General features: G+C 38.3%; 1 protein-coding gene across 1 annotated transcript in view; it reads left to right on the forward strand.

Moving 5' to 3' along the window:
* The window catches only part of ADAMTSL3 (ADAMTS like 3), a gene marked incomplete at its 5' end in the record, with an annotated part of 185190 nt that overhangs the window by 84822 nt on the left and 72956 nt on the right, over positions 1-27412 (forward strand). The window contains 4 exons of the mRNA XM_082488623.1: positions 469-596; positions 3029-3074; positions 10118-10354; positions 22340-22466. Coding sequence (XP_082344749.1) covers positions 469-596; positions 3029-3074; positions 10118-10354; positions 22340-22466 — 538 coding nt within the window. The remainder of the gene's footprint in view (positions 1-468; positions 597-3028; positions 3075-10117; positions 10355-22339; positions 22467-27412) is intronic.

Below are 27412 nucleotides of genomic sequence, written 5' to 3' on the forward strand. Positions count from 1 at the left end.
ACTTTATGAAAGATTTAAGGTGCTTAATTTCTGTACTACCGCTGAGTGCAGGCACACTTGAGGAGATAAAAAGAGACTTTAGTCCTCTCGTGAGTCCTGGATATGAAACTCCTTTGGTCAGGATTTCGGAAAGCTCAGCAGCCTGCATAGAACATGATGCCTGATCTGACTGCTTGAGATCAATTGTGTAGTTACTACACAGTGACTTGGACATACGTACGTTGGGAACGACAGCATATTTGGACATAGCAGTCCTTTGGCAGCAGGCAATGCATCAAATACACTGTATCTTGAAAGACTGCTTCCTTTCTTATGTAACTGTTATTTATTAAAGCGGTAAATAAATTTGATATACTGTAAATAAGCAGCAAAGTAATATACTTAGTGCTGTTAATGCCAAGCAGTAAAACATGTACCAAATGAATTAATATTATTTTTTTTCTTCTCTCCATCTTCCCTTTTTTTTAGACCTCCAGAATTACCCGCTCTGATGAAGATAAGGAAGGCTCCTGGGATGCCTGGGGGGCCTGGAGTGATTGTTCACGAACCTGTGGTGGGGGAGCCTCCTACTCGCTGAGGAGATGTTTAAATGGGAGGTAAGCCACATGCTTGCATGTATTTTTTCTTCTGCAGCTTTGCCATATTTCTCTATTCTCTGCTGATGTCTATAGAGAAGCATTGTTGCTTCTGTTTCTGGAACCAAGTGCGGTGTACAGATCAAGGGTTATGAAATACTGCTTTTAATATATTTTTGTAGTATATTAGGTAAATATCTTAGCCTTCAACTCTGATAGAGCTTTAACATGTTATTAAATATGTTTGTGAAATAACAAGAATGATTTATTTAGTGTGGTCAAATATTGAGAGAAGTCCCTGTCACTGTAATATAAAGCGAATGCTGAGTTACCTGCATACAAATTAGGCTCCACTTGAACATTACTTGAAAGAATGTTCAAGTGCGGGCTCCTCCATGTCTTCCCTGTAGTAAAAAACAAGTGACTGACTTCGCATATAGATGTATCAAATGCTGCTTTCTGTTATGAAACTTTTCCTCTGCCAGTTCTTTCTATGCAGTGTTCCTGGTGGCCATATGTTTTCATGGATAAGCCTTACTGTAGCTTGAAGAGAGCAGCATATGCGGTGAAAACAGTTTACCTCAGTAGTAAAGCTGGACTAACGTCGGACTTGTTGCTACAATCCTAAAAGTATGAGTAATGCAACAGGCCTGTAGTCAGGCGAGAAGAGATCCCAACCAGCTTAGAAGCATCTGTGCTGGCGTACATAATCGCTTGCTTTACTTGGATTGTTCTTAAACATTTTTAAAACTGCTGATTATGTTTAAAGTTCTATTTTGTTGAGATTTTTTAAGTTAAATGCAATATCACCCAGGAAGTAAACTTTTCTTAAAGAATGCTTGTAGTGTGATATGCTAGTTAAGTGCAAACTGTATGAAGTACAAAGATGATTGATTCAAGCGCTGCATGTTGCTTTTAGTGCAAAATGCACAAAGCTCTTTGAGAAAAGTAATATTTCCAACAAGAAGCCATGATATTCTACCAGTGTGTTAGGGACTGTGAAACGAGCTCAATAAATTGTAGCAATATACATTCCACTGTGGTTTTATTAATATTTTTAATGTGTTCCCCTGTGAAAAACATATGTTTTCCATACCTTGACAAATGTGTAGTTTAAAAGTTTTGGGTTTGTTTTTTTTTTTTTTTCCCTGTGTTTTATTGTCGTTGTAATGTCCAGGAAATGCACAATTGTGAAACAAAGTTTTCGCATTTGTGTGTATCATAAACTTTTTTAACTTGCACGTTGTGATGCAATCATTCTTGCAAAAGATTGGAAATTTGAGACGTAATATCTTGATCTTGGAGAGTTGTACCTTCAGCTGAGCTGGTTGAACTCTTGCTCCAGGCATCCATGTTTTTTTCCTTTTCAAATGGTATTTTTCAATCCCTCACACATATTAAAGACTTTTTTAATAATTGCAATCAATTTCTGTGCAAAAAGTGGAAAATTTAGTCCAAGAGCTGTAAATTACCAGATATGCACTCACACATTCTTCAGTGTAAGGCAGGTCTTTTTGGTATGAAAGGATTATTCCAAAACACTATTCCTGATTTGAAAAACATCACTAATAATAATGTCCTGTAGAATCAGTTGAAATATGTTTTCAGTTCTTTCAAGGGCCTGATTTTGCCATTCTTAATAAGAAGAGTATCTTACCCTGTGCAAAAGTTCCCGTCAGTTATTGAGAAGTTTGGCAAACTGTGTCCCTAAAGAAAGTGTGACACCCCCCCCCCCTCCCCCCCCAATATTTATGAGACCACAATAAATAATCACGACTTTATTATATGCCTGTTATTCCAGCTACTAACAACAGGCTTTGCTGAGGATCTGAGTTGCCTGGATTTCAGGATTCACATGCATTGGGCACCTTAGAAATGCATGCAGTCCGTGAGAATTATATTTCATTTAAAATTATGAATTCTGCTCGTGTGGCTTTGGGTCAGTAAAATTACATGCTGTTCTTCAGAAGTATTGCATTGGGTTTGGGGAGAAAGGAAAGGTTTGAGGCTGTTTTTTCTTTCCTAAACAAAATAGGAGAAAGGAAAATTAAAGCTCATTAGCCCTATGCTTGATTAAAGGATGGCTTAGATTTTCTGATCCTCTTTTCCTCTGGGTTACCTCCCCTGGATTAGAAATAGCTTTGCTGCGGTCAGCATAGATCAGGCTTAGATATGCCTTGTGAAATATTTTTCACAAAATAAATGTGTTTTTCATAAAGTTTGCAGTAAATTGGGCTTACAGGGAAAGCCACACGTTCTTTGCTGAAGAGAGACAGCAGTGTAACCTGTTGAATCCCCAGATCCCCTTTGTATTTAAACCTTGTGTTTTGAATCCAAATTATGGTAGGGCAGTAGCAATAAAAGTCTCATTTTCAAGAGAATAACTAGCTGTAAAGCAGGCAGGGTTGTGTTTTGGTGTTATGCAGTGTAACCATTTTTATTCTGTTTTTCAGGAACTGTGAAGGTCGGAATATTCGATACAAAACCTGCAGTAGTAATGTGAGTCTGGCCTTTAATCCTATTTTACTTATTCAAACAATGTGTTAAAGTTTAAGAAATGCTGCTTCTTGTTTAAAACCTTATGGTGCATAATTTTCTTTCCATCATTATTACCATTTTAAGAGATTTCAGTCTGCATGACACCACAAGGTCTCAAATTTAGGCTTCCCAAATGGACATTTTCATTTAAAATTATAGTGCCAATTGTGATTCAGAACGTTTTATATCATTTATTAGGAAAGTTACACGTTTTGGAGGATTAACAAATCGGTTCTCATCTTAAACTAGCAAGTGCTTTTCCTGGGGGTGCTGTCTTTCAGATGAAGCATTAAACCGAGCTCGTGATCATTAATGATACGGTGGCACTCTTCACACAAGCAAAGAGGTTAACCATCTGTGTCCCTTTCAAATCTTAAATTGGATAATTACTCCTTACATTGCCTCTGTTTGCCTAAGTCCAGGTCTTTATATGTCTATATGCAAAAGCATGTATATTTAGGTACACTGGCATAGATGATTTCCGTGACTGAATGTAAAGCTGGAGTTTTGACTATACAGTCGCTGTTACGGTGATGCAATCACATTTTATTTTTACAGACATGTTTTATGAAAACCAGTCGCATACAGCATGCTTCATGACTTGTGCTCAACTGATTTGTAATGATGCTTTCTGCAGTTTAAACAGCTGCTGCCTTTCACCCCAGATGTTGTACTCTGTTCAAAGTGTGCAGCTCATGCAGGACTTTGTGATACCACTGATCAGTAGACCATGTGTACAAACACAATAATTCAGGGATGGTTTATGGTCAGCAGTCACCTCCTTGCATAGGTTACCTTACAGTACAGTGTGACATTTGTATAATCCCGTTCCAGAAAAGCTAGAAAGTAGATCAGTAATTAAAGCAAAAGCATCTTCTCTTTTTTTTTTTTTTAACTGTAGTGTGTTTGATTAATCTGCTTCTGGCTCTGGGAACGAGGCAGCAATTTTCACACAAATACCCCTTGAAAGGTGAGGCCTGCAGTTCCCTTGGGTTGAATTATACCCAGGCAAGAGCAGGTGATACTCATGTCATTGCCAACCCTGTGATTTCTGCCAGCAGCAGGCAGCTGTGAGGTATGACATGGTCTCCTTAGGAGGCTTGACGCTGGAAGTTGCTCAGTAAATATGTTGAACTAGTGTATCTCCTGGGAGAGCTGGCCATTCCCGCTCTTCGGTTTGCCACACCTACAGTTTCTTGTGTGCCAGTTGGCTTCTGCCCTCCTCAAGAACAAGGCTTGCTAGCCTTGCTAGAGCTTGAATTGCTCTAACACTCCACTCAGTGTTGGATGGATTTTCCACCACAGTGGCTCACAGGCTCAGTTTCTGCTGGCAGAGGCTGGTGGAAGCGATTAATGAATCACGCCCAGTGTAGGCAAAAATCAGATTTGGAGACAAACCCCGTCGCTTGCCCTTTCAGGAGAAAAGGCCTAGCAGTTTTGTGCACAATGTCCTTAGCTCATAAATAAAAATGCCGCATGCAAAAAATACCATAATCTTTTCAAGCTGTGTGATAAGCTAAATTGCAGCCAGCCAGTATGTAAGCAATAAACGAACTGTAAAATCGATTTGTTACAGTCATTATCTAGATATGTAGTTGTATGCAGTAACATACCTCTGATTGCTTGATCCTGTGCACTACAGCTTCCTATGCACCAGTACAAACAAGTCAACGTAGTATACCTTTTTCCTCTAGCGAAAGGACTAGAAAACGACCCAGTGTACAGAAAAAGGAGAAAGATGAGACCGATTTGGGCATATTTTCTGCTGTAAGCGTAGGTCTACATGCTTTTAGGATATGTAAGAGCAATTGTGGGCACTTCATTTCAAAGGTTATGCAGTAAAAACCTAATGGAAATGAAGGCACTTTATGCTTCAGCGTAGAGAAAATTAAGATGATTACCATATCCTTTCTGAACTCCCAGGGAGTTTTTCTGAAGTCACTGGGGCCTGTTTTTTAACTTTAGGACTTATTTTAAAGCGATAAGTGGCAAGCATCTTGTATGTGAATCTGTTTGAATTTATGATGATTCAAATGTTAATTTCCAGACAGGAAGCTGCCTTTACAGTTCTGCTTTTGGGGCACGTCTGAAAGGGATCAGGTTTCCATTTCAGTTCAGATACAGCCAGAATCTCTCAGGAATGGTTTTTCCTAGAGTATGGATCAGATAATGGAGAACTCCTGGGAAAAATATATTTCGTGAGATTTCCACTGTTTATACAGTTGATCTTTGAATTTGGCGTCACTGAATTAAAACCCAATATTAGACCTGACTTAACCTTGAAATGGGAGTTCACACCTCATGTAAACCAGGGACTACTAGGCCAGTTTTGTTTCAAACGATATAATTTTCTCCAAAGCATTATTTCTAATGAATGCTTCTCACTTTTGGAGTAAAACTTTAGTTTGAAAATTAAGAGTTTATACTAGCTTCTTTCCATATTAATAGGTATTATTGTTAACCACATGAGACATTCAGTACATATACACTGTGTAAAGTTGTCTGCAAATGTAATTTTGCTACATGATACATTACAACACTAACATCTATATTGGGGAGTACAAATGAAGCACAACTTAATATGTGTGTCATTCTAATGAAAAGAACAAGAATCATTTTACCAGAAAATTGGTTTCATCTGGATTTGTAATAGAATAGTAGTAAGTTCATTGAACTCAAGCATAGTTCCAGAATAATATTAGTGATATTTCAATCAAAAAAATAATTCAAGGTATTAGCAACAAAATAATTGCTGAAATTAAGGCATCTGTGTAGCCTGCTTATCTTTCTATCATAACTGCAATGCCAGGTGCATGATTTCCTAAAACTGCGTGTATGCTTTCAGCTTTTATTATAGAAACTTTAGAGAAATAAACTGTATAAGCTATTCATTATATGCTGTTCAACGAGATTTTCAGTCTTTCTTAACCCTCCTTTTTAATATTTCCATTTTTGTATATACTGTTACATTCTAATGCTATGATGTGCGCTATATGGAAGTGTTTAAGATAATCCTTTAGGGTCCTATTCATAGAACAAGTTATTTAGGCCATTTCCCCATAAATTTCACATTCTTATGTGCCAAAAAGTCACTTATACATTTGCCAGAGTGACTCTTTGACTGTAAGAAAAAACACTGTTTTGTAACACATTTCCCCATGTTTAATTCCGTTTTAAACTTTTATTATATGCAGATAATGCTCAGAGTTGTTCAACATATTCATCAGATTTTTTTCTCAGTATCCACTTCTTAACCAGCTCATTTATCCCATTCAGAAAACCTTGGCTGAACTGTGTCTACTTTGGTCCTATAATATTTCACCTTAAGTTACATAGTTTCTTTTTAATCTGCTCATTTATTTATTATCTTTATAATGCTGATGCACCGTATGGCTCTTGTGGCTAGGGTGGTTTCTAGCTCAGGTATCTTGATTTTTAAGAAGTGGCCTGAAAATTGTGTAGGAAAAACAGAACCTGAAGCTAATTTTTAAAAAGAAAACAAAACAATGACTTCATTGGTTTTGGCTAGGTTTCAACAAAATGAGATTCAAAGAATAAAACTAGACAAAGGGCTAGACTTTCTTTGGTGTCATCATTTTTACTGGGAATTTTCTTGCCTTCTCTTTTGTGCTTTTTTCAGTGGAGTAATTGTTGGCAGGAGTCACGGGGTCTGATGCAACCTTCATATTTTGTACATGAACATTGCCTACAAAGATACAGATTTCCCAGGTTAGCTTTGTTTTCAAAGGCTAAGAGTGCTCACTGCCAAAACGCAAATGATACATTTCATAAGAAGGCAGCCCTTGAATGCAGTAGTTTTTAATCATCTGTCACGAAAAGAATGGGATGTATATATATGTGTATTTTTAACCTGGATGGTAGTCATGTCTGAAGCATCTTTTTCAGATCTGCCTGTCTAATAATATGTTCATAACTCATGTCATAAATACACTTAATTCCACTACAAGATCTGGATGCGATTATTTTGCCAACTTTTTCATGTATTGGACCTCATAGGTATGTCTTTGGGTCCTTGTGTAGCGTATGAACCTACAAACGGCCTGGCTGTGGTTCCGTGGATTGAGTGTAAAACAAAAGTTATTGCTGAAATTAAGAAATCTGAAAAATCCTGAAATTGGTAGCAAAAATATTTAACAAACAAGAAAAAATGTGGAATATTGAGAAGGAAGAGGGAGCAACAGAATGAATAGGTTAAAACCAAAAAACCATACAAACAGGATGAGGACTGGGGTCCGTGTATCATTGTCTGACAGCGTGGCCTTGCCCACTTCCCGAACATGTTTCACCCTTGCCTACCTCTCTCACATCTTGCCCCTCCTTTTCCTTTCTGTTTTTTAAACTCCCTCTCCCTTGCCTAACCCGCTGTAATGGAATTAACCTGAAGTTTACGAGTCCTCTTGTTGTCTTGATTACACTCCTTACTGCCCTTAATTGTCTTTTTGTTTAGATTATGAACTCCTTTCTTTGTACAAATATTTATTGTTCCCAGGAAAACAGGGATCTGAATTTGGTTGCCATCCAAATTCTGATATAATGCAAATGATAATAATTTCAACCCTTTGATATCTCTTTGAGATGCTCTTCTTTTGCTCCTGCTTTTGAACACAGCTCAAACATAAAGCAGGTGGAGCTGGCATATGAATCGAGCTGCCAGGATCGCTGTGTGTTCTTTGAAGATGCCAAAACAGAATAGGGAGATGAGAATTCACTTGTTCTCAAGCAGCCAGGAAGCCAGTGGAAGGAAGGAGCTGCATTGTGTTGAATCAATGAGAAACATACAGTAACCACGGATTGACATCCTGACATTGTGGTGTTTGGATCTTGGCATTGCATCAACACTGAGTGATAATGACTTGTAACAACAGCCTGTCAAAACTCAGCCTAAGGCCATCACTCTGCCTATTTTACAGAGAGCTCTTTAATTCTTTGTGATGAAAATGTAGCTGTGCATGGCTGAATAACACTACTCCAAAATATCGCTTCTAACTTTACCTGAATCTAACTTCCACTTATTATTTTTATCCTTAGCTACTCCTCTATTTGCAGTGGTGGAAGGGAACCATATGGTATCCATATGAACTCTGAAGTCCTCTCTGCTTTTTAGACTTGCTATTGTGGAAAATGAGAGGTGACAGATAAGTCAGAGCCAAATTCTGCTCTCGTTTACACCAGTGCAAACTTGGTGAATTTCTCGGGAGTGACACTGCAGTAAATAAGGGTGGTTTCTAACAGAATTTGCTTGATGTTTTTAGAAGCTCTTACTTAAGGACTTTGCAGAGGTACAACTCTTAAAGAATCACAGTAACTGTAATTTCTTCTTGTCTTATTCCATCATTTTATAGTTTTAAAAAAAAATATGGCTCAAACTAGAATTATCCCAGGTTAAAAATACTACAAGATGTATTAGCATCATTCTAAGTTATTCTCACTGTAAGGTGTAGCACTGGACAGCGTTGAAAAGTGTTGCTGGGAGTGCTCAGTGATTTGTTCGGTGCTCAGTTGCGAAAGCGCCATGTGTTGATCAGCAGAGAGAATATTGATTTTAGAAGGTATTTTATGCAGACTACAACTAAACCAAAGACAACTTTTATGTTACTGTTTTCTATGGTGAAAAAATCTAAGGCATTGACAAAGTATTAAGCTAATGCAATGCCAACTCATCCAGATTCATATGAGCAAAATGGTGTCAGGACAACACTGTTGAGGGCATCAGGCTGGAATTTGGACCTTTCTCATGTATTTTTTTAATCTCCAGTACTGTGTAATGCACTTATTATTTCGTTAGCTTTTTTTTCCAGGGAAGGTTCAGTTCACTGATAAGGTTGAAGCTGTGTTCAGGATTAGTATTGTTAACTAATACTTAGTAATAAGTTCCATGAGTTCAGCTGACACATCACAATCTTTCAGTCTTATATCCAATGAAAACAAAACTTTGTTAAAATCGGCCTCACATCTGGCTTATATGTGCAGTTGGAATTCTTGGAAGAATATCCTTTCAGTCTGGCGTATGGGCTGTTTGACACTGGACATACTTTCAAATGAAGTCTTTAGTGAGAAATTGTTTGACACACTAACTCCTTTGTCAGTACTTTACCAAAGTTATTTTCAAATAAATCAGTATTCATCTCCATTCCTGTCACGGCAGTTTAATATTAACATCATTGTTTGGGTGCGATGCTTTATGTAGAAAAAATATTTTAGAATATTTCATTTCAAACAGTTCTCATATTTGGTCTTTCAGCTGTATATGCTGAGGCTCTGTATGGGAGGAGGTACGGAACTGTCTCATTAGAACTGGAACTATATAATTTATAGTTACCAATTTGAAGTATATTTTATTTCAAAAAAGGAAGCCTTACTGCTTCCATGAGGTGAAGGTGTTTTGTAATTCGACTAAAGGACTAAACACTGAAAGTTCTGGTGTCTCCTTCTAATGCTCTTGTCCCCTTTCAGAGCAGTACTGACCAATTAATTAGACAAATTTTTATTTCTTTATGTATAAGTAGCTATAATATCTCTTTCATTACTCTGATGTATGGATTGATGAATAAGTATAGAGCACTCAGCAATCCTTAAGTGGAAAAAGCTATTGAAAAGAGAAATACTAAATGTTGTGCATCTCATTATAGTTACTTAAAATACATAGGTTCCTTCAGAAGCTAATTCTTATACAGAACCAGACTTTAAATGTACTGCATAGTGTCATAAAAAGTAGCATTTTTAATTATCCTCTTATATCAGTGATCTTGTTATTGCTGGAATACGTGTGATATTCTGCTACTTGCACTGCGAGCAATGGATAAAGCAACATAAATTGTTTTAAATACATATAGTAAAGCTTTGCAATAAGGCATATTTGTCATAGCAGATCAGTTGATGAACCAAGCCTCCCTGAATAGATTCTGTGTAATTCATCAGATAAATTTATTGCAAATGCAAAATATTTCCTTCTCAAAAAAATATTTCCTTTGGTTTGTTTTTAGGACTGCCCTTCAGATGTCGGTGACTTTAGAGCACAACAGTGTTCAGCCTACAATGACGTCAAATACCAGGGACATTTGTATGAGTGGATCCCTGTGTATAATGATCCTACTGCACCGTGTGCCCTGAAGTGTCAAGCTCTGGGAAAGAATTTGATTGTGGAGCTTGCCCCAAAAGTACTAGATGGTACTCGTTGCAATATCGAATCCTTGGATATGTGCATCAGTGGAATATGCCAGGTATGTTCATAGTGAAAATCTAAATGTGACCTGTGTTGTGAGGCACTTTGCTCATGAGTGTGCACTTTTTGGTTATTACCTTTTCTTGCACACAGAAGTTCCTGACTGCCTTAACCATTGATATTTTTATATATAAATAAAAGGTCAATAACATCCACTCACTCTTCTATTTATACATGTGAAAATGAATGAAACTAGTCATGCTAGTTACAGCTTTCTAACCTTTAGTATGTCTGTCAGGGTGTGCTGAAGCCTTCCATTTCATTTTGCTGCTTCTCTGAGTCTTATATCTTATGAACTCTGTTAAGGAGAAAATTTGATTTTTTTATGAGATCCAGCCCAGAATGGCAGGTCACTGGCTATTGTGAGGCATTTCTGCACAAATGGAAAATTCCTCCTTTTTAAAGTATATATTCGATAATTTAGTGTCGGATAATTGTATTGAGGTAAGAATTTGGATTTACATTCAATGAATTGAAAGGAAAGGTCATTTGAACAACATTTTTCTCTTTGCAGGTTGTTTTGGGGGCAGAGAGGAAAGGTTGGTTACTTGTGAAAGGGCCTGCGGGAGGTTGGGGACTTCCTCCAAAACCGACAGTGAGCTTTGTTGCTACTCCTGTTTAAGCAGGAAAAGAAAACAAATTGACTTCTAATCTTTCCTGGAAAAATATGGTTATTTAGTCAACTGCTGTTAAGAGAGAGACAGCAAAATTGTGATTCTCTACAATTATTGCTGTAAGATCAGTCTGTTGGGTTCTGACATATACTTGGCACAGCCTGCAAATAACTTGGCAAGTGTTTTTAGAGTTAACTCATCTAAATAAACATGTCATACTGCTGATCTGAATATCTTTGCTTTTATGCCTGGGAGCACCAAAGAGTTAGTATAAGGAGACTGGCTTGCCCGAGTCCCTTTCCAACCGGTGCTGGTTTTGCTCATTTATTGTCTCAAAGTTGGCAGGTTTTCTAAGATTTCAGCTTCCCCTCCTCCCCCCACAACGCGATTTCACTTTCATCTGTTTTCATGTTCTTGGTAAGGTAGGGCTGCATCACTAATTCTGCCTCTTGGATTCTTGTTCAGACTCTCTCCTTGGCAGCACATGAATTTCCAAGGACGGCGAGTTCCTGTTGTCCAGCTTTAGTTGTGATGCTTTGCACCTCCCTTAGCAAGCAGAATCAAACTAAGTAACACGCTGTCAAAGGAAATCGTGAGATGACAAAGCTGCTCTCTGGATAGGAGGTTTGAGGCTTCAGGGGAAGTAAACTCTAAAGGCGGTGGAGCAGGGAAAAGTTTAATGGGAAAGTTAATAAGATACTTTGGGGTTGCTTGAGGCTTAACTCAGCCAAATCATTTGATCATGTTTTAGTCTGCTACTGCTGTGCTGCTGTTACCAAAGCAAATATCTGGGGCTGTTGTGTTAAATGGGGACAGGTCAAAACTTCACTGCCGGGAGGATTTTCACACTTAACTTCTGATATTTTTTCTAGTTTCTGCACAACTCCCAACACATTTTTTCATATAATATATTCCTGCTGTGCCCATCTGGATGTGGGTGGAGACATTTAAAAACATCTGCATGTCAGACACATGTGTGGGCAACATTTACCCAGTTACTCCGCCTGCTTTGGGGCTCTGTCTCTCCTTGTTTTTTGTTTTTAGTTCATGCAGACCTGCTTTTTCTCTACCAGAATGCAGAATGGGATGTTACATGTGTCAGTACCTGAAATGGTTACAGTGATAATTTTCCCAATATGGATTAATGTTTGGACAATAAGTACACGCATCACCCAAAAAATCTGGAGACCTAAGGAGCAGCCTGAGTAGTTCTGTCCTAGGCTGTCACAATTAGGTCAAAGATGATGTAAATCCTGCGGTGAACTTTCCAGTTAGTGTCAGTAAGTTGTTTGTGTTCCAGAAGAGGCAGACACTACACCATGCTTTGTAGCATATGGCATAAATTTAGCTGACATCAGAACACATCCCATATGTCACGTGGAGTGTCATCAAGTTCTGCCATGCTCGTTCTTTTCTGTCATGTCACGATATGGCAAGTGGGTATCTCTCTCACTCGCCTCCAGAGCACTCATGCTTGAAGTAAGTATCTGTTGAAGTTTTCATTGAAAACATTTTCAGTAAGCTTTTGCAAGACTGTGGCAGGAGTTTTTTTATGAGCTTTGCTCATGCTTAAAACTTAAAATTCATATCAGGTTATTAATTTCTTCTGAATCTTGACTCCTTTTATTCCGAGAGTTGCTTTCTCAAAGTCCTTGTTTAGGGTGTTTTGTGTACTTTCCCTTTTGGTTCATACAGATACATCTTTTTGCCTGTAAATGTGTTAAAGGACTGCCCAAGATGTGCAGTAGGTTTGGTGTTCAGATACTTAGAAAGGAGAGTTTCCTTTCCATCCACTGTTACTGCAGACATAAAGCTGTGTTTCTTACATGTGTTAGTCAGATTATTTAATTCTTCAATAGCGATTTAAAAAGTACTCTTTTTTTTTTTTCAAAATGAATAATTAAAATCCATTTTTTTTGTATTTAACAATAATAATAAAAAAATGTCCACTTTGCCTTTTCCTCCTTTCTTTGCCTTCAAAGCTCAAGTAACTTATTCATAGAAAGACTTGATTTTGAGGTAGCTCTGTGTTAAGTCAGCCTTTATACTGAACCTGGCATTCTTTCCTGGGTGCCATCAATTAGGGAACACACGGAGTAAAGTACACTTTGGAGTGCTGAGGAATCACTGTGTAGAGACCTGTACTCTGCATATGTATTACTGCAGGCACCAGAGTTAGGCTGAACCTTACTTACCCAGAGAGACTATAGGAGTTACTCGTGTAGATCCCACAAAAGTTCCTGGCTCTCAGAGCTACATATCAAAATCTTCATATGACCGCATACATATGACATATGTCATAAAACTGAGGACAGCAGGGAGCTCCAGCTGCAATTCAGCTGGGAAATGTTGGTGGCTCTCCAGAAGTCTCAGTGAAGGATGGGGCTGTGCTGAGCATGGGTTACCACATCCTACATTACTTGCCAGCATCACCCTCCATAAGCCTCACGGGTTGGTTTCCTTGCCTGATGGAGACTCTTGGCACTGCCCAAGCAAGCAGGTCATGTAGCCACCCTCTAAGGGCTGTACTTGCATCACTTTTAAAGTCACGGTCCACCTCAATATAGTGGTTCCCTTGTGATGACATTGTTGGCAACTCAGAGGTGTGCTTTTACTCCGTGTAATAGTAGGATAATCTCATACACTGAAAAGGTCTTTCGGAATCACTTGTTTTTATTTTGCAGCTGCCCATTGCTGCTGGAAACTGATGTCTCTTTTCAGATCATGTCTTACTCTCCCTCCTACTGTTTCTTATGGAAAAATACTCCCTATAGGGATTTCTTACTGTCTAAGTTTATCCTTTCTTGTCAGATAAGTAGTGGATTTTTTCTGATCTCCAGTTTCTTATCTACATTTCTTTTTTCCTAAGTGATTCTCTCTGCCAAGTTTTGTTTTATTTTATTGAGCTTTGTACAAATGTGACTTTTACTTCCCAGCCTAGCGAGGTCCTAAAGCATGTGAGCAGTGACAGTAGAAAGACTCACCATTTGGGTGTCGTCTTGAACTAGAGCCTTAGTAACCTTCAAATCCCCCAGTGCTAACTTTGCCTTTGTATAGCAAGGCAGACTTGGCTGGACCCAGCAGAAAAGCAGCAAAGTAATCTGATTCCGCATATTGATTTCTTTTTTGAAAGCATTCTCACAAACAAGAAGCCCAAAGGGAGTTTGTGTCCTATCCTCTGAGTGTGTGTCTGTGTAGTTTTTAAAATGGAGACCTTGTGGGAAAGGGTACTTCCTCCCTACTGGGTGGTCCTATAATCTCTTAGCTGCTCTAGCATGTGACAGATCCTGTAGTAAGAGTTAAATGCTTTGGAAACACTTTTTTTTTTATTTGATGGAAGTGGATTTACAGAATTGCGGAACACCCTTTAGCCTCTTGCTTTCAGATATAAAACGTTCGCAGAAATATGTGGAAAGTCTTTTTTAGGAGTCCTTCAGTATGCAATGAATTTTATGCACTGAATTTTTTTTATCTTCTGTTTTGTTTTTTTTATTATTGCTTTACATTCTTTTCCTCTGTATGGATGGCTGGGGAATTCTGAACATCATGGTGTGTCTCCTCGTGCCCATCATTCTGACTTATTTTATGCCTCTGTTCTGAGGTTTGCATTTTGGCACACTTTGCCTTTACTCCCTGCTTTCTCATCTATGAGCAACTGAAAATCCTTACACAGAGGAAATGTTCTTACTCCCACCACCACTAATACCCATTCAGCTTGGCAACTGGGATCGCTGCTTCACTTGCTGTGAAGTGGTGGGCTGGGACGTTCACTGTCAGTCAGAGTACCTAGTGAAGGTCCCTGAAGGGGCTGTATTCTGTTTATTAACATATGCTGAAGCCTGTGTCAGCTTGTCTGGGCTGCTGCTGACCTGCCCTGGCTCGATTGCAGAGACGTGAGAGCCTGTGCCACAGCCAGGCCTTTGTTAGGCTGAGCTTAGACATAACTGAAGAGTTATGAGACAGGACTGTGTGAGGACAAAATCATGTCTCAATCTTCAATGAGGAGAAACCAGAGTTTGAAAGTGCTGCTTCAAAGGTAATATTCCACACTACTTTTAAAGCTAATTAAAAAAAAAAAAAAGGAAGTGACTTCCTTAATTGGAGGGATATTCTGGTATCTCTCCCGCTGCTTGTCAGAATCAATTACTTGTAGATTATGAGCATGGGAAAGAGACAGTGGGAGTTTTTTTTCTATATATTCTCTCCAGGGACGTATTTCATCTGTGTAGAAATAAAGCGCAAGCTGAAATTATCACAAAGGAAAGGACGTGAGCAGAGATTGTAAAGTAAATGAATAGATGGGCTTTGAATGACAGCAGGTTTTTACAGCAGGGCAAAGATGTGGAAAATATTGACTAAGACAGAGCAGGATTTTCATGACAGGTTTTTTACTCATTTTTTTATTACCATAAATTCCCATAGCCATATTTAAAATTAATTATTTGTTGTGTGGATGCAGACGTTCCTAACAACTGCCTGTACTGTGATTCTGTGCTAAGACAAGTAGAGCAGGAGAAAATACAGCAAATAGCTGACATTGATGCAGTAAGATCTGTGCACTGTGATAGCATGTGCAACTGTACAGTAAAATATGGCCTTAATTTCTCTGAGTTTTGAATTTTGTGCTCTGTGTGTTTGTAGAAATATAAATTGTTTTTCTTTCACCAAGACCCTGAGGTTTTTAATTTTCCATCTTGAGAGTGATTCTAATAAACTGCAATAGAGATTTATCTTTCTGAGCATGTAGGGATTTTTTCACTATTTTCTTCTTTTACTAGTAAATGTTGAAATAAAACATGTGTCCTTTCTGAGTCAAGTCACAAGACTTGGAGAAGGTATTTTTGGCAGAAATAATTCTGAGGTTATCTCGTATTTTGTGCAATGCTGATAACCTTTGAAAATATGTAGATGTGTTTTGTTCCATTTTTATTTTTGTTCTGATCTCTTGTAAGGATGGAATAAATAGTTTGGCTACACCAAACCAAGTACTAGCATCCTGGTGGCAGGGCAGTCACATCACTTCATTGTGTCTGTTTTGTGTAATAGTCTACTTTCAGTCGATATTTTTCACACCTTGACATATTTGATAGGCAGTGAAAACCCAATTGCATGTAGGCCACATAATCTTTGCCACCCTTCAGATCGGTGGTCCAACCCATACCGGATTCACTTACTGAGATACTGCTATAACAGATCTGTTGCTAGCCAATTTTAAACCACAAACTATTGGGCAACACATTCTGGGTTAATGACAGACTGTTCAGCCCTTAAAGAAAAGGATCTTCTGTATAATAACGCTATCACATTCTTGTGAAGAAGTATAATTATCATCTCCATTTGTGCATTCTGCAGTGCAGTTCCTTGCTCAGCAGAAATGTAGTATTTCTTTTACACTTTAAGCACATTGGGCATTTCCCCTTAAATTATTTACTGGGTTTTCTGCTTTTGCTGTCTTTCACTAAATGTCATCTGTATGTTTGCATTAAAATCCCACTAGCAGTCTGTTTCATGAGTGCACGTGGTTTTGCCTCCTTTGAAATAGCCAGGCCAATGAGAGCACACAAGTGTGCCTGTACTCAGAGTAGCCTTCATCTGGATTTCCTCAAGCATTTGCAGGGTTTGCCCAGCAACTGTAGAAGTACGGTAATTATGTCACGTTGAGATGTGGTTGAATTGATTTTCTCTTTTTATTTTATTAAACCAAATCACATTAATAAAGGGCATCACTCCCTGACAGTGAGTAAACACGGAACACTGAAAAAAATAACTTAACTTACATTTTAATAGAACTGCTGATAAAGAAGAGTCTATATCAATCAAAAATTTATTATTCAAAGTAGAAAATTATATAGCATTTAACATATACATTGCTGAATGTTTAAATGATCTGTCTGCTAAAGAGCTCTAAGACACAGTACGTAGAGAAAGAATGGCACCAGTGCAACTTTAGTCTTAATGTTTCATAGAATTTATGTACATGTCACAAATAAAACCAGCAGTGATTTATTCTTTTGTGGCCACTTGTATTAGGAGAACTCAGTATGTTTGTTTTTTCTGGCTGTACCTGGACCTCTGGCTCCAGAGGACCACAGAAGGGAGGGAGCCCCTTTCTAAAGGGAAATACTGTATATAATTATATATATTGCTGTATACGATTTCATGCTTTTGATAGTAATAATGATACTTAACACTTAAATGGTGCTTGTTATGCACAGTTCTCTGGTTCTACTCGTGTTTCACTTAAGTATTCTTCTTTTGTAGAGCATAGGTATATCTTCAGGTTCTGTGTTTGAAATATATAATTTTAAGTTGATAGTATCCCAGAAACTTTTTTTTTTTTTATAATTGACATACAACATTTTTACAATTGACAGCTCACCTCTGTGGAATGTTTTTTACAAAAAATGGTGTTGTGCCTATTTTGAGAGAGTGCCTGCAGCTGCACCTCTGTGGTCAGTTGAGGGAATAACAAAGTTAAGGAGGTATAAAGCAATGCTCTAACAAGCAAAAGTTGAAATTTCAAATCCTCATCCTGCATTGGGCTCTGCATTGGCAATTCCAGTCCATGTTTGTAGTTACGTTGATTAAAAGAAGACTCTGAAGGGGGTTTGGGATTTGCTGGGTTTTTCACTACAGTCCTTTTTTTGCCATACTGGAGTCTTGGTTAAAAATCTGTCACCTTGCAGTCCGGTCCGTTTTCTGAGCATAATTATAAATGTCTCCTTAAGAAAGGAAGATCTGTGAGTTTAACGAATCATACTTTGACCATCACAAATCGAAATTAACACGCTATATTAATTTCTTTGTTTAAGTCTAATTCCTCAGCTGAAACCCTACTAAGTGAATAAGAGCTATAGAAACAGCTGTGGGAGCTTCTGAGTGATTTTTGGATTTGTATTTGCAAAAATATTTGTAACGGTCCATAGTCACCTCTAACACATCAGCAGAAATTTCATTTTTCTTTCATCTGTATTACTATATTTTATACCCTGACCTTTTGCTCTTCCTTTGCCTTTCTGAACTTACATGAACTACTCTAAGCATGCTACAAAGTATTTAACACCCTTCAGTAATATCTTTCACAATAGCACTGGCACACTGACATTTAGTTTAGAAGTTTGGTGAAACAGATGAGCTTTTCTGTTTGCTGCTTAATGTTTTCTATCCTGGCTGCTTGTGACAAACCAGTATTATTTGTTTTCATATTTCTGTTTCTTTCTTTGGAAGAACACAGCCAAATAACATATTCAGGTTCTGTCCTAAAATACTCATGAATTGCACACCTGTTTCTGAAAATAATCCCGCCATACCCAAATTCATAGATACCCCATCATGGCCGATTTATTAAATGCATAAAGTACCCATTTCCTCAATACTCTTTTTATATTACATTTCTACTTTGTGTTCATTTTGTTACATATTGGCCCATATTCTCCCTTCTGTCTGAGGTGCTCATAGCCTACTCATTACAATACTTGTATCAATTTTTTGAATGATGGTATTTATGATTGCAGATTTCATAACTTGTATCCTTCCATTACACAGTTTGTATTATCACTTGTTTCATTTATGCAGCCTATGTTAAAATCACCTAATATGATTATTTCCAACTATGCCCTAAAAGCCTGCAGATGTTTTCCCAATCTGCCTGTAATATTTATAGCTGATCTCTTTGCTCTGTAAACAGCGAGCAATGAGGGGTAAATTAACCCTAACAAACGCCTTAATCGTGAAAATCATCAGACCTCTTTGGCTTGCTGAGGTGGTGTGTGAGCTGAGGAAGGCTGTTGCTATATATCATTTTGTTGTCCTTGTGCAGCTTTGCTTGCAAATACACATGTACTCTCTTCATACACATGTACTTCTTTCATCAAACACTGTGTTTTTCTAATAGTTACTGCCTAAAATATGAATACCTTAAATTCATAATGTTTGGTGTCAAAATACCACATGTGTTTGAGGCCTGATTTACAAAGATCTATCTTGCAGCTCCTTGTTATTTTGGTGAGATTTGTGGCTATCGAGCTTGTCTGAGAAATACTGCTTCCTATAAAGGTTTTAAAAACAGATAAAAAAGGCTAACTCTAGACACTCAGGTTTGAAACACACCCCGCTCTAGTGTTGATCACTCCACCCTAGTGTTCACTCATTAAGATCCCAGGGTAGCAAAACTTGTTGAATTAGCTCTAAATTTGAGGCTCGTCACATTAAAATCTGCAGAATTTTGGGGTGCTTTATGTTAAACAAAACCTGAATTTCTCTGCTCATTTCAAGCCTAAATCGTGATACTAATTTGAGTTATTTTCTAAATTGTGTTCCAGGATATCATTGCTTGATACTTATATTCACAACAGTTGATAATAAACATAATCTCGGAAGGAAGTCCACAAGAGAGTAAATGCATCTAGCTGAACGTACCACCTTTGCTCACAGGGGAGCCCTAAAGCTTTTCCCACATCCGGGTCCCTTGCAGCTAGCACTCCTGGTTTAGTTCTGTGGCGTTTGCGTATTACAAAAGAATAAGCAATAATACTGTATGAAACAGTCCTCTAAAGCATGCTGCTGTGCTGGTTATTTTTTTTCTTACCTTCCATGTTGGATACAATAGTGCCTTGTGTTTGCACAGTTGTATAATTTTTGTTATATGCAATGAGAGTTTGTTTTCATAGTGACTGTGTGTAACAGCTCAGTATATATATTTATTATTATCATGTTGGGCTTTAATGGCCGGTCTCACAAGTACTCTGCTTGCTCAGTACCCTCTTCCCACCAAAGACTTGCAGGATCTGTAGCCTACAAATATACAACAGCTTAAACTAATAAAAATAGCAGTTTCTCACACAGAGTATCACAATGTGCAGCTTAACTTTTCCTTCGAGAATTAATTGATGAGTGAATAAACAGATTCTTAATATTTAGAAAATTTAGAATATTTAGAAAATATTTAGAATGGAAATGTGTTTGTGAGATCTGGGGAGAGATTATGCTTGCAGTAGTTTTAACAATTTAGCTCTGTGTGCTAGTAGTATCTTTATATGAATAAGAGCAGGAGAAGCAGTGGAAAGCAATAAATACTTTAAAAGCCTACCCGAGAGAAATACAGACTGTCTCAACTACTGGTATGGTCCCCATCATTGCACCATCTGATTGTTTCAGAATCTTTAGGAGATTTATTCTTGCAACATCCCTGTGAGGTGGGGAATTGCAATTGTAGCCCTTTCACGATTGGAATCGAAAAGCACAGGGAGTTTTCAAAGGTCAAAAAGAAAGTCCGCTGTGGACCTGGGAATGGAAAGTAAGTTGTCAAGTCTAAGGCCAATGTGTTGAGTATTGTGTTGTTATACCCCTTGAAATTTTATCAGCTTTCTGATTCACGCAGTGGCCCAGTCAGTTTCTGTTTCTGAAGTGGTGGCGTTTTCGTTCATTTCTCAATGCTAATAGGTGATAAAATGGGAAGATAAGCTTGTTCAGAGTAATTTGTTTACAATCTTTTTGTTTTTTTCTGGATGCTAGTGATGAACCCAGAGCTAATGTTAAAAAACATCTTCGAGTGAAAACGTTTTAGTCTTTAATCCAATCCTGAATTATTGTACAATGTTCCTGCATAGCTTCTATGTAGTAAATAAGCACCTGTTCTGAGATGGTCTGATTTCACGCATGTTTGTTAATTTGTTTCTTTTTTTATAACTATTTTTTTTTTATTAACACTTAACATTAAATCATTTCAGGTAAACTGCTTATTTCTTTTTAAAAAAAATTCTTTGCTGGGCTACATAAGATTAAGGTCCCCTTCAGTTGCAGGAAGAAAATAGTTTCCTGTTGCGAATGTAGACTTCTGTGGCAAATCTGAACCCTTTAGTTAAGGAGATGCTGTTCAGTGTAGCACATCTCTCAACAGAAGTAGCATAAACTGTCCTCGGTAATGCCCTTCTCTTAAGAGAACGCAGGATGTAGGGAATTGGGAAAATAAGGGAAGGGGACAGGAGTGGAAGTTGGGGCTGCTTTGCTGTCTTTTCTATAGACAGATGAAATGTCAAGATTACATTTCTCCATGTTTGGCAGTGGATGTGCGTGATTTGTGCAGTTTGTGTGTGTTAACTCAGAGACTGGAAGACCCAACCCTGCCTCTTACGTGCAGACTCGATCCTCACCTCTCCAAGGGGATCGTGTGTCAGTTTTGGCACAGCATGGATGCGGTGGATCTTGGCAGCTGAGACTGCCCCTTCCAAGCATTTTATATAGGAAGAGAAGTGTGCTGGCCAATTTCAGAATTCTAGCCCTGCTTTTAACTGTGGATTTCCAGAGTGCTTTCTATCCATTTGTCAGTTTGGAGTTTGATTAAATATATATATGTCTATGATGAATTAGCTGCACTTCTCAGGGATGTGTGGATATAAGAGGTGTATAGGCTGCTTGAGAAAACCTGAAGCTGCAGATTAACTTTTTAACACATTGCTCAGCATTCGGTAGTCCCTGCAAATTTCATCTACGAAAAGGTGAAAGGGTGAGATAGGTGAGACCAAATACTTAGCTCTCAGCAAGGAGGCGCTTTTAGTGAATGTTGTCCATTCTTCTTTGTCGTCCCGTTCTCACTCCCATGCTTCTGGTAGGGTGACTGATATGAAGAAAAGAGAAAACCAGAAAAAAAGTTTTCATTACAGTTTGGAGAGTTTTCAACTGTCAGTTTTTCAAAAATTTTGCTTTTGGAATTTTTGGCAGTGTCTAAGTTTGGGTGTTTTTATAATAATAATTGGAAAGTTTTATAGATTGGGTCTCATTCAGAAACAAAAAAAAATCAAAAGGTGAGAAATTGAATAATCCAAGTTTTTTAAAACCTGCTTAGCAAATGTATATGTGATTGACATTGATATAAATGGCAAATAGGAGATCTACATGAATTCCAGTTAAATTTTGAATGGGCAAGACACTAGATTATGAGCAATGCCCACAGTCGCTTGTCTGTGAATCTGAAAGCTGAGCGCCCTTTAAATATTTAACTTGGGTTATTTCACTGCATTAATTCTTTCTCAGACATAATTAAACAGGTGATGAAAAACAAATGTAAATAATATAGTTGTCCCTTGTGTTAGAAAGAGTAACGCTCAATGGTATTCATTCACATAAGTAGTGGGAAACCGATTCATGTATTTCCTATGCTTGAACAGCTTAATATATCAGTTGTTGTGGTTCATCATTAAAATCATGGAAATGACAGTGCGCTTTTAAAATCCTAAATAGCAAGATATGCTTTGATAGAATGAGGCCAGCTCATAAAATCAAAAGGATAACATAATAAATAAAATTCCAGAAACCTGAGCATGCCTACTACAGCTTTGCCCTCCTTCTGACTGTGGTGTTTATGTTGGCAGGCAGTAGGCTGTGATCGACAACTTGGGAGCAATGCCAAGGAAGACAACTGCGGAATCTGTGCAGGAGATGGTTCAACATGCAGGCTTGTGAGGGGACAAGCTAAGGCACATGTCTCACCAGAAAAAAGTAGGTTGCAAATTGATCCTATGATAATTTATCCTTGTCTATGTTTTCTGCTTTTATAGTAACATACATATTGCAGAGTATTGACCTTTTCACTATATACTTGTTTGCAGCTTTCCAAAGCTACTTATTCTAAAGTCTGTGCTAGATTAGTCTACTGAAATTCCATGAGGGATACCACACATTAGGGTATAGCTAGGAAAGAATTTGAGATATGCATTTTTTTTATAGGCCCACTCAATTCATTCTATCAGGAATAACCATCAAGATGCACATCTTATTTTAGAGGGTATCCTCATGTTGCAATATATGTGATGCTGTAGCAATGTAGCAATGTTTTTAAATCATGGAAACATCTTATAGATGGTTTTATGGAAATTGTGGCCCATGATTGAAAATGTCTGGTTTTCAACTTAACTTTGCTTTTTTTTTTTTTTTTTTTTCTTTGGTCTAAAGACAGTTGAACTTCAGAGGCAAGTTAACTATTTGCATGGTGCAAAAGGCACAAGGTGAAAGGAAATAATACTTTCTTCTCTTTTTGTGTGTGTTTGGCTCAAATTTTGCCATTCTTTCTGAAAATAATTAGCATTTTACTGTGAATAACTCTGTAAGTCTCAGTAGTATTGAAAATATGAGAGAGAAGGGATGTCAAAATTAGACCCTTTACTGCAGTCTTAAGAGTCTGGCTATGTTGATATCCAGGCAAGTTCTGTCCAGAAACGCTCGCCTCTGACAACCGTGCTTTCCACCCTCACAGATGATGCTCCCTGTAATCTCACAGCATACGTCCCATGCATGTATCATGTGAGATAGTTGCCTCACATCTATTTTTTTTCTGTTTCTGAACTCACAATTTACATCTGTCACACGGAGATGGACCCTTTGGGGTTCATTACCATCCTGCAGAACCACAAGATGCAGGGTGAGGATCTGGTGCTCTTAGAGTAAAGTCAGTACTCAAAGTTCAAGTGCAGGCAGGTATTTTTTTAAAATGGATAAAGCACCTGCCTTTGACAGCTGCATATACTTTAGTCCTGTTGAACTTCAGCCTGTAAATGTTTCACTTATGCCCTGAGTTTGAAAGAGCTGTTGTATGTTGAATCATGCTTAATTCTTATTGCAGTACATAGAAATGTTCCCATGTTTGTTTTTTTTTTAATGCCACTGTTTGCAGTATGCTTCAATGTGGATGTAAGTTGAAGTGCAGCGTATGTGATCTTAAAGCTTGTTACCTTACAGTGTGATTACTTGTATTGATCTAAAAGGTTTTGTGTTAGGCTATCCTAGACTGCGCAGGTACATAATTTTTCTAATCCAATACGTACGTATAACAAAGGTAATCTAAATTACGAAGTGAATATTTTTGTGGCAATGTCTTTTGAAGTCATAGGATAATTTTGCACAAGTCAAAGAGCCTTTTTCATGTCCTAGATGGGCTATCAGTGTCAGCTTTTGCCATGCGTTTACTAAAGGCCTTTTTTTGTGGATGGGAAAATGTAGTTCAGTAATTTATAAAGTTTTTCATCCTGAAACACTGACAAATGTCTTGAATGTTTGCAATGAGCTGAAAAAGAGTTTTCATGAAGGACCAATTTTTATTCACTTTGTCATATGAAATACTCAGAGGTTCTGGTCAGCGCAGAGCAGCCACTTGCGAAGCAGTAAAGACTGGATAATATTTTTGTAGTATTAACAAGTTGTGTTTGTTCTGTGTGGCTACACATAGATATAGTTATATATACACAAAATAGATCTTCCCCTTTCTGATGTGGAGGTCAGCTGGAACAGAAAGGAATTTCATTTTCTATTCCAGTTTCACAGCAACAGATATTCTCCTGAAGAAGGAAAATTCCTCGGGACACCTTAGCTAGTTCTAAGGCAACCCAAACTGAACTTGTTGAAATAGCAAGCCTGGTTGGATAGTTCATGATAAGTGAAATAAAAAGATTCACATTTAATTGCTGCTTAGTATGCAAGTACAGTAAAGACAAAGTGATAAAAGAGCTCTGGTTTTGAAACTGTAATTTTGCTACAGGAAAATATTAATTTCACTTGTGGTGTTCTCCACAAGCAAGGGCTGACTACAGCTGATATCACTTGGTGGAAGGCCTCCCATTGCCTTGACCAAGTTAGAATCATAGAATGGTTTGGGTTGGAAGGGACCTTAAAGATCATCTTGTTCCACCCCCCCTGCTACGGCAGGGACACCTTCCACTAGACCAGGTTACTCACAGCCCCATTCAACCTGGCCTTGAATGCCTCCAGGGATGGGGCATGCACAACTTCTCTGGTCAACCTGTTCCAGTGTCTCACCACTCTGACAGTAAATTTTTTCCTAGTATCTAATCTAAATCTGTCCTCTTTCAATTTAAAAATGTTACCCCGTCATCCTATCGCTACAATCCCTGATAGAGTCACTCCCCTGTAGGCCTCCTTTAAGTACTGGAAGGGGCTATAAGGTCTCCCTGGAGCCTTCCCTTCCCCAGACTGAACAACCCCAACTCTCAGCCTCTCCTCATAGCAGAGGTGACTCCAGCCCTCTGATAATCTCTGTGACCCTCCTCTGGACTCACTCCAACAGGTCCATGTCTTTCTTACATTGAGGCCTCCAGAGGTAGATGCAATTGTCCAGATGGGGTCTCACCAGAGTAGAGTAGAGGGGCAGAATCACCTCCCTCGACCTGGCCGTGCTTCTTTTGATGCAGCCCAGGATGCGGTTGGCTTTCTGGGCTGTGAGCACCTATTGCTGGCTCATGGTGAGCTTCTCATCCCCCAACACCCTCAAGTCCTTCTCCTCTGCTCTCAATCTATTCTCCATCCAGCCTGTATTTGTGCTTGGGATTGCCCCAGCCCACAGGCAGGACTTTGCACTTGACCTTGAACTTCTTGAGGTTTGCACAGGCCCACCTCTCCAGCCTGTCCAAGTCCCGCTGGATGGCATCCCTTCCTCCAGTGTGTCAACAGCTCCACACAGCTTGGCGTTTGCTGAGGGTGCACTCAATTCCACTGTCTGTGTCGCTGACAAAAATTGCTAAACAGCACCAGTCACTCATGAACACTACTCGTCACTGGTTCTCCACTTGAACATTATGCCATTGACTGCAATACTTTGAGTGCGACCAGCCAGCCAGTTCCTGGCCCACTGAGGGGTCCATCCGTCAAATCCACAACTCTTCAATTTAGAGACAAGGGTGTTGTGTGGAACACTTTCAAATACTTTGCACAAGTCCAGGCAGATGATGTCTACTTATGAAGTATACCTATGGGTCATTGTTTTCTCTGTCATAATTCAGTGGCTCTTCAAGAGTTCTTTAAAATTAAAGATGAAGAAAGACTATTCTGGGGAAAGATGTCAGTTATGTCAACTTTTGGTTTCATCTTGCACTGCAGTAGGCTAGATTATATGAATTAACTACCATTCACATAAGCAAAACAGTACATGTGCTACTGAAATCAGAAATTTTCTTGGTGTTGTAAGAGTGCCAAAATCTTTTTTGGGTCAAGTTCTTCAACACTACGGAAGCAGTTCCGAATAATCATCTGTGTGAATGAAATGTGGAAATTAAGCCATGCTTTCTTTGTGCTAATGTATGAGTGAAGGGAGACACAATATCTACCAAGTAGTCATTTGGAAGCTTTTGGAGCTGGTGTTGAGAAGTAAAATATCGACACGACAGACATGTATTTAAGAGGGAGCTTCTAAGGTTGTGAGCAGGATGTAAATTTTATTGCACAGTGAGACAAATTAAAGAATTGGAAGGAAAGCAAGAGCCAAAGATTTTATTATGACAAAAAAAGGAGGCATAAGGGAAAATAGAAGTGCCTTGTTATCTTGGTCCTTATTTTAAGAAAAGAAATTTAGGCATTGATAGCAAATGATTTCTCATGAAGGACTCACTTTGTTTTATTATCTTTTTTTATATGTTTTTACATAAAATAAGTGCCTTTGATCGGAAAGCTAAACAGCACTGAAAGAAAGCTTACTGTTTTGCAAATATAAAACGAAATGTCATTTCAAAAGTTCTTTATTTTTTCCACTAACACTTAATTGCCTTTGAAAGACAAAGTTAGACTTCTGCCAGCAAGCCAGATTCTAACATTCTGGTAAAATGATTAAAGATTTGACTAATGATATTCAAACAAAAAGTGTAATAGGTTGTAAAATGCACCGTCCCATTGGGAAATGAGATATCATGGGCCTGATGTTTCTAGTACTATATGCATGGAACTCCCATTAACTCCATTGCACTTTGTGCGCATGGAAAAATTGTAGGATTGGGCCCTGATGTCTGCTTTCTGCACCATTATTGGCAAGAAATGGTAGGAAAGTGTTCTTGTTCTGATACCAAGGAAGAAGAAAAGATGCTGGTTCTGAAATTAACAGGGAGTGCAGTTGAAGGCACAGACTTGTGCAAAGCCGGTCTTATTTGATTCTCAAACTGTTTGATACTTGCAAGTTTTGTCTTAGCATTTTTGCTAAAAGCTTCATATAAATGTTTCAATCTTGATAGCTTTGTAACTTTTAATTTCTTCTTGCCATGTGTTTTAGTTCCTGTGGCACTTGTGTAATTTACCATTGGTCGCTTAGTGTCGTGTGTTTGTACATCATCATACCCAAGCGCACTTAACCAAAAACCTACTTTCACTTTGGTCATTTATCTAAAGAGAGGCCTTCTGCAAGGCTGCCTGTTCAGTATCATCAGCTGGCTCAGTTTTGTGACGGCTTGCTACCTCGCACCTTTTTCCCTCTTTGACATCAATATACATGGAGCTCGTAACCCCCATTGTCAAGGTTGCCTGATACTTCACTATATATGAATGATTTTTTTGTCAAAATTCAGCAGTTGGGTCAGAAACTTTCCATGCCAGGTGCTGAATGTTTTGGAGAAAATTCAGCCAAAACAACTCAGCATATTCCAAGGACACAGAGGAGAAAAACATGTTTCCCA

Source organism: Vanellus vanellus (genome assembly GCF_965231255.1).
Source record: "Vanellus vanellus genome assembly, chromosome: 11".
Classification (NCBI taxonomy): Eukaryota; Metazoa; Chordata; class Aves; order Charadriiformes; family Charadriidae; genus Vanellus; species Vanellus vanellus.